This window comes from Numenius arquata, unplaced genomic scaffold, assembly GCF_964106895.1.
Source record: "Numenius arquata unplaced genomic scaffold, bNumArq3.hap1.1 HAP1_SCAFFOLD_1734, whole genome shotgun sequence".
NCBI lineage: Eukaryota > Metazoa > Chordata > Aves > Charadriiformes > Scolopacidae > Numenius > Numenius arquata.
In genome coordinates, this window is record NW_027414445.1 from 2946 (window position 1) to 11547 (window position 8602).

Below are 8602 nucleotides of genomic sequence, written 5' to 3' on the forward strand. Positions count from 1 at the left end.
GGGCTTTGGGGGGTCCCTGAGGGATTTGGGGGGGCCTGAGTGTCTGGGGGGGCCTGAGGATTTGGGGGGGGGGCCCTGAGGATCTGGGGGGGCCCTGAGTGTCTGGGGGGGCCTGAAGATTTGGGGGGGTCCCTGAGGATTTGGGGGGGCCCTGGGGGATTTGGGGGTGCTGAGGATTTCGGGGAGGGCTTTGAGGGATCGAGGAGGGGCTGAGGCTTTGGGGGGGTCCTGGGCGATTTGGGGGTCCTTGAGGGATTTGGGGGGGCCCTGAGGATTTGGGGGGGGGTGTTTTTTTTGGGGGGGGGGTCCCCGCTGTCAGCGTTGGGGGCCTTAGCGCGCAGGCGGGACGGCTTCGTCTCCTTCCACACCAGCAAGTACCGGCTCCATTACTACGAGACCCCCACGGGGCTGCGCCTGGTTCTCAACACCGACCTCAGCGTGGCCTGCGCCCGCGAGGCCTGCACCACATCTACAGCAACGTGAGGGCACCCCAAAACCCCCCCGAACCCCAAAACCCACCCCCCGAACCCAAACCCCCCCGAACCCCAAAACCCCTGCACCCCAAAACCCTCCACGTCCATAAACCCAACTTTAGATCCCAAACCTCATCCAACCCTCATCCCAACCCTGCCCCACATCTACAGCAACATGAGGGCACCCCAAAAACCCCCCCCCGAACCCCAAAACCCACCCCACGAACCCCCACCCCCCCACGCACCCCAAAACCCCTGCACCCCAAAACCCTCCACGTCCGTAAACCCACCTTTAGATCCCAAATCTCATCCCAAACCTTCATCCAAACCTCATCCCAACCCTGCCCCACATCTACAGCAACGTGAGGGCACCCCAAAACCCCCCCTGAACCCCAAAACCCACCCCCGCACCCCAAAAACCCCCCCGAGCCCACACACCCCCCACACCCCAAAACCCCTGCACCCCAAAACACTCCACATCCATAAACCCAACTTTAGATCCCAAACCTGGTCCCAACCCTCATCCCAACCCTTCCCACCGGGAGGGCACCCCAAAACTCCCCCCGAACCCCAAAACCCACCCCCCGAACCCCCACCCCCCCACGCACCCCAAAACCCCTGCACCCCAAAACCCTCCACGTCCGTAAACCCAACTTTAGATCCCAAACCTCATCCCAACCCTCATCCCAACCCTGCCCCACGGCTACAGCAACGGGAGGGCACCCCAAAACCCCCCCCCGAACCCCCAAACCCCCCCCGAACCCCAAAACCCCCCCGAACCCCAAAACCCCTGCACCCCAAAACCCCTGCACCCCAAAACCCTCCACATCCGTAAACCCGCCTTTAGATCCCAAACCTCATCCCAAACCTCATCCCAAACTTCATCCCAACCCTCATCCCAACCCTTCCCACCGGGAGGGCACCCCAAAACCCCCCCGAACCCCTAAAATCCCCCCCGAACCCCAAACCCCCCCCGAACCCCAAAACCCCTGCACCCCAAAAGCCTCCACGCCCGTAAACCCACCTTTAGATCCCAAATCTCATCCCAAACCTTCATCCCAAACCTGGTCCCAACCCTCATCCCAACCCTTCCCACCGGGAGGGCACCCCAAAACCCCCCCCGAACCCCTAAAATCCCCCCCAAACCCCAAAACCCACCCCCCGAACCCCCACCCCCCCACGCACCCCAAAACCCCTGCACCCCAAAACCCTCCACGTCCGTAAACCCGCCTTTAGATCCCAAACCTCATCCCAAACCTCATCCCAACCCTGCCCCACGGCTACAGCAACGTGAGGGCACCCCAAAAACCCCCCCCCCGAACCCCAAAACCCACCCCCCGAACCCCCACCCCCCCCCGCACCCCAAAACCCCTGCACCCCAAAACCCTCCACGCCCGTAAACCCACCTTTAGATCCCAAACCTCATCCCAAACCTGGTCCCAACCCTCATCCCAACCCTCATCCCAACCCTTCCCACCGGGAGGGCACCCCAAAACTCCCCCTGAACCCCTAAAATCCCCCCCGAACCCCAAAAACCCCCCCGAGCCCCCACACCCCCCCCCGCACCCCAAAACCCCTGCACCCCAAAACCCTCCACGTCCGTAAACCCGCCTTTAGATCCCAAACCTCATCCCAACCCTGCCCCACATCTACAGCAACGTGAGGGCACCCCAAAACCCCCCCCTGAACCCCAAAACCCACCCCCGAACCCCCACCCCCCCACGCACCCCAAAACCCCTGCACCCCAAAACCCTCCACGTCCGTAAACCCACCTTTAGATCCCAAACCTCATCCCAAACCTCATCCCAACCTTTCCCACCGGGAGGGCACCCCAAAACCCCCCCGAACCCCTAAAATCCCCCCCGAACCCCAAAACCTACTCCCCGAACCCCCACCCCCCCCTGCACCCCAAAACCCCCGCACCCCAAAACCCCTGCACCCCAAAACCCTCCACATCCGTAAACCCGCCTTTAGATCCCAAATCTCATCCCAAACCTCATCCCAAACTTCATCCCAACCCTCATCCCAACCCTTCCCACCGGGAGGGCACCCCAAAAACCCCCCCGAACCCCAAACCCCCCCCGAACCCCAAAACCCACTCCCCGAACCCCCACCCCCCCCGCACCCCAAAACCCCTGCACCCCAAAACCCTCCACGTCCGTAAACCCACCTTTAGATCCCAAACCTCATCCCAAACCTGGTCCCAACCCTCATCCCAACCCTTCCCACCGGGAGGGCACCCCAAAACACCCCCCCGAACCCCAAATCCCCCCCGAACCCCAAAACCCCCCCGAACCCCAAAACCCCTGCACCCCAAAACCCTCCACATCCGTAAACCCACCTTTAGATCCCAACCCTCATCCCAAACTTCATCCCAACCCTTCCCACCGGGAGGGCACCCCAAAACTCCCCCTGAACCCCTAAAATCCCCCCCGAACCCCAACCCCCCCCCGAGCCCCCACACACCCCCCGCACCCCAAAACCCCTGCACCCCAAAACCCTCCACATCCGTAAACCCAACTTTAGATCCCAAACCTCATCCCAAACCTTCATCCCAACCCTCATCCCAACCCTTCCCACCGGGAGGGCACCCCAAAAACCCCCCCCGAACCCCCAACCCCCCCTGAACCCCAAAAACCCCCCCGAACCCCAAAACTCCCCCGAACCCCAAAACCCCTGCACCCCAAAAGCCTCCACGCCCGTAAACCCACCTTTAGATCCCAAATCTCATCCCAAACCTCATCCCAAACTTCATCCCAACCCTCATCCCAACCCTTCCCACCGGGAGGGCACCCCAAAACTCCCCCTGAACCCCAAACCCCCCCTGAACCCCAAAACTCCCCCGAACCCCAAAACCCCTGCACCCCAAAACCCTCCACGTCCATAAACCCAACTTTAGATCCCAAACCTCATCCCAAACCTGGTCCCAACCCTCATCCCAACCCTTCCCACCGGGAGGGCACCCCAAAACCCCCCCCGAACCCCAAAACCCACCCCCTGAACCCCCACCCCCCCCGCACCCCAAAACTCCTGCACCCCAAAACCCCTGCACCCCAAAACCCTCCATGTCCGTAAACCCAACTTTAGATCCCAACCCTCATCCCAAACCTGGTCCCAACCCTCATCCCAACCCTTCCCACCGGGAGGGCACCCCAAAACTCCCCCGAACCCCTAAAATCCCCCCCGAACCCCAAAACCCCCCCCGAGCCCCCACACCCCCCCCCGCACCCCAAAACCCCTGCACCCCAAAACCCTCCACGTCCGTAAACCCGCCTTTAGATCCCAAACCTCATCCCAAACCTCATCCCAACCCTGCCCCACGGCTACAGCAACGTGAGGGCACCCCAAAACCCCCCCCTGAACCCCCAAACCCCCCCCGAACCCCAAAACTCCCCCTGCACCCCAAAACCCCTGCACCCCAAAACCCTCCACATCCGTAAACCCAACTTTAGATCCCAAACCTCATCCCAACCCTTCCCACCGGGAGGGCACCCCAAAACCCCCCCCGAACCCCAAAACCTCCCCTGACCCCCAAAACCCCCCCAAACCCCCCCCACCCCAAGAACCCCCCCTGAACCCCAAAACCCCACACACACCCCAAAACCCCCCCGCACCCCAAACCCCCCCGCACCCCAAAACCCCCCTGACGTCCCAAAACCCTCCATACCCCAAAACCCCCCCGCACCCCAAGAACCCCCCCTGCACCCCAGCCCCCCCTCTGCACCCCAAGAACCCACCCTCGCACCCCAAAACCCCCCCGAACCCCAAAAACCCCCCGTACCCCAAAACCCCCCAAACCCCAAAAACCCCCCGCACCCCAAGAACCCCCCCTGAACCCCAGCCCCTCCCTGCACCCCAAGAACCCACCCTCGCACCCCAAAACCCCCCCGAACCCCAAAACCCTCCATGAACCGCAACCCCCCCTGCACCCCAAAACTCCCCTGCACCCCAAACCCCCCCGCACCCCAAAACCCCCCTGACGTCCCAAAACCCCCCCGTACCCCAAAACCCCCCCGCACCCCAAGAACCCCCCCTGCACCCCAGCCCCCCCTCTGCACCCCAAGAACCCACCCTCGCACCCCAAAACCCCCCCGAACCCCAAAACCTCCCCGACCCCCAAACCCCCCCCAAACCCCCCCACCCCAAGAACCCCCCCTGAACCCCAAAACCCCCCCACACCCCAAAACCCCCCCGCACCCCAAAAATACCCCACACCCCAAAACCCTCCATGAACCGCAACCCCCCCTGCACCCCAAAAACCCTCCGTACCCCAAAACCCCCTCGCACCCCAAAAACCCCCCCCACCCCAAGAACCCCCCCTGAACCCCAAAACCCCCCCCACACCCCAAAACCCCCCCGCACCCCAAAAATACCCCACACCCCAAAACCCTCCATGAACCGCAACCCCCCCTGCACCCCAAAACCCCCCGTACCCCAAAAACCCCCCGTACCCCAAAAACCCCCAAACCCCAAAACCCTCCAAACCCCAAAAACCCCCGCACCCCAAGAACCCCCCCTGAACCCCAACCCCCCCTCTGCACCCCAAGAACCCACCCTCGCACCCCAAAACCCCCCCGAACCCCAAAACCCCCCCACACCCCAAAACCCTCCATGAACCACAACCCCCCCGCACCCCAAAAACCCCCTGTACCCCAAAAACCCCCCGTACCCCAAAACCCCCGTACCCCAAGAACCCCCCCTGCACCCCAGCCCCCCCTCTGCACCCCAAGAACCCACCCTCGCACCCCAAAACCCCCCCCACACCCCAAAACCCCCCCGCACCCCAAAAATACCCCACACCCCAAAACCCTCCATGAACCGCAACCCCCCCTGCACCCCAAAACCCCCCGTACCCCAAAAACCCCCCGTACCCCAAAAACCCCCAAACCCCAAAACCCTCCAAACCCCAAAAACCCCCGCACCCCAAGAACCCCCCCTGAACCCCAACCCCCCCTCTGCACCCCAAGAACCCACCCTCGCACCCCAAAACCCCCCCGAACCCCAAAACCCCCCCATACCCCAAAACCCTCCATGAACCACAACCCCCCCGCACCCCAAAAACCCCCTGTACCCCAAAAACCCCCCGTACCCCAAAACCCCCGTACCCCAAGAACCCCCCCTGCACCCCAGCCCCCCCTCTGCACCCCAAGAACCCACCCTCGCACCCCAAACCCCCCCCCCGAACCCCAAAACCTCCCCTGACCCCCAAAACCCCCCCAAACCCCCCCACCCCAAGAACCCCCCCTGAACCCCAAAACCCCACACACACCCCAAAACCCCCCCGCACCCCAAAAATACCCCACACCCCAAAACCCTCCATGAATCGCAACCCCCCCTGCACCCCAAAACCCCCCCACACCCCAAAACCCCCCCGCACCCCAAGAACCCCCCCTGCACCCCAGCCCCCCCTCTGCACCCCAAGAACCCCCCCTGAACCCCAAAACCCCCCCGAACCCCTGGGGTGAGGTGGGGGGGGGGGGGTTGGTCCCTGGGTGTTGGGGGGGGTCTCCGGGTATTGGGGGGGGGGGTCCCTGAGTGTGGGGGGGTCCCTGGTGACGGGGGGGGTCCCTGGGTGTTGGGGGGGGTCCCTGGTGATGGGGGGGTCACTGGGTGTTGGGGGTCCTGGATGGGGGGGTCTCTGGGTGTTGGGGGGGGGGGGTCCCTTGGTTCTGGGGGGGGGGTCCCTTGGGGGGGTCCCTGGTGACAGGGGGGTCCCTGGGCAATGGGGGGGGTCCCTGAGTGCTCGGGGGGGGGTCTCTGGGTTCTGGGGGGGTCCCTGGTGATGGGGGGGTCACTGGGTGTTGGGGGTCCTGGATGGGGGGGTCCCTGGGTATTGGGGGGGGGGGTCCCTGGGTGACAGGGGGGGTCCCTGGGTGCTGGGGGGGGGTCACTGAGTGTGGGGGGGTCCCTGAGTGTGGGGGTGTCCCTGGTGCTGGGGGGGTCTCTGGGTTCTGGGGGGGGGGGTCCCTGGGTGCTAGAGGGGGGGTCCCCCTGAATTTTGGGGTGTCCCCCCCCCCGCAGCTTGTTCGTGGAGCTGGTGGTGAAGAACCCCCTGTGCCCCCCCCGGCAGCCGGTGCAGAGCGAGCTCTTCCGCAGCCGCCTCGACGCCTTCGTCCGCGGCCTCCCCTTCTTCGCCCCCCGCCCCGCCTGAGCCCCCCCAAAACCCAGGGGGGGACCCCCAAAACCCTGGGGGGGACCCCAAAAATCCCGGGGGGACCCCAAAAATCCCGAGGGGGGGACCCCAAAACCCCAGGGGCAGCCACCTCGACACTTTCTTCTGTGGCCTCCCCTTCTTCACCCCCTGCCCTGTGTGAGCCCCCCCCAAACCCAGGGGGGACCCCAAAACCTGGGGGGGACCCTCAAACCTTGGGGGACCCCAAAACCCTGGGGGACCCCAAAAATCCCGGGGGGGGGACCCCAAAACCCCAGGGGCAGCCGCCTCGACACTTTCTTCCGTGGCCTCCCCTTCTTCACCCCCTGCCCTGTGTGAGCCCCCCCAAACCCAGGAGGGACCCCAAAACCTGGGGGGGACCCTCAAACCTTGGGGGACCCCAAAAATCCCGGGGGGACCCCAAAAATCCCAGGGGGGGGACCCCAAAACCCCAGGGGCAGCTGCCTCGACACTTTCTTCTGTGGCCTCCCCTTCTTCACCCCCTGCCCTGTGTGAGCCCCCCCAAACCCAGGGGGGCACCCCCAAACCCTGAGGGGACCCCAAACCCTGAGGGGACCCCAAAACCCTGGGGGGACCCCAAAAATCCCAGGGGGGGGACCCCAAAACCCCAGGGGCAGCCGCCTCGACACTTTCTTCTGTGGCCTCCCCTTCTTCACCCCCTGCCCTGTGTGAGCCCCCCCCAAACCCAGGGGGGACCCCAAAACCTGGGGGGGACCCTCAAACCTTGGGGGACCCCAAAAATCCCGGGGGACCCCAAAAATCCCAGGGGGGGACCCACAAACCCCGGGGGGACCCCAAAACCCCAGGGGCAGCCGCCTCGACACTTTCTTCTGTGGCCTCCCCTTCTTCACCCCCTGCCCTGTGTGAGCCCCCCCCAAACCCAGGGGGGCGCCCCCAAACCCTGAGGGGACCCCAAAACCCCGGGGGGACCCCAAAAATCCCGGGGGGGACCCACAAACCCCGGGGGGACCCCAAAACCCCAGGGGCAGCCGCCTTGATGCCATCATCTGCACCCTCCGCTTCTTCACCCCCTGTCCCCCCTGAGCCCCCCAAAACCCGGGGAGGGACCCCAAAACCTCAGGGGGGACCCCAAAATCCAAGGGAGGACCCCAAAAATCCCGGGGGGGACCCACAAACCCCGGGGGGACCCCAAAACCCCAGGGGCAGCCGCCTTGACGCCGTCATCTGCACCCTCCTCTTCTTCACCCCCTGTCCCCCCTGAGCCCCCCAAAACCCAGGGGGGGACCCCAAAACCTCAGGGGACCCCAAAACCCGGGGGGGACCCCAAAATCCAGGGGGCACCCCGCAGACCCCGGGGGGGCACCCAAAACCCAAGGGAGCACCCCCACACCCCGGGCGGGGGGGGGGGTGCACACGTACTGGGGGGCACCCCAAACCTTGGGGTGGGGGACCCCCAAAACCCCAGGGGGCACCCCCACATCCCTGACGAGGGGACCCCGGCCCCCCCCTGGGGACACCCCAATATCCCTGGGGGCACTCTGACCCCCCCCTCCCGCCAGGCTGCCCACACCCCCCCCCTCGGGGCACCCCGAATTCCTTGGGGGGGGACCCCGAAATCCTTGGGGGGGGGGGGAAATCCCTGCACCCGTGGGGTCACCCCAAAACCCTGGGGGGCACCCCCACATCCTTGGGGACACCCCCACACCACCCCCGGGGGTCCCCAACATCCTTGGGGGGGTACCCCAACATCCCCGGGGGGGGGGGACACCCCTGAGGGCACCCCCCCCCCACATGGGGTACCCCAATAATGCTGGGGGGGACCCCAACATTCGGGGAGGGGGGGGGGGGGGGCTCCCTGCCACCCCTGGGGACACCCCCACACCCTGCAGGGTGTCCCCCCCCCCCAAACCAGGACTTACCCCCCCCCCCCCCCCGGGGGTCCCCAACATCGGGGGGGGGGGGGGGACACCCCCAACCCTCTGGGGTCACCCTGACC

The 8602-nt window shown here is 65.5% G+C and overlaps 1 protein-coding gene across 1 annotated transcript; it reads left to right on the plus strand.

The window, feature by feature from the left end:
• Positions 1 to 341: 341 nt before the first annotated feature.
• Positions 342 to 6624, plus strand: TRAPPC1 (trafficking protein particle complex subunit 1; the record flags this gene model as incomplete). The annotated part of the gene is made up of 2 exons (XM_074167148.1): positions 342 to 479; positions 6495 to 6624. Coding segments are annotated over 2 exons (268 nt in total), but the record flags the coding sequence as incomplete, so codon positions are not given.
• Positions 6625 to 8602: the final 1978 nt, after the last annotated feature.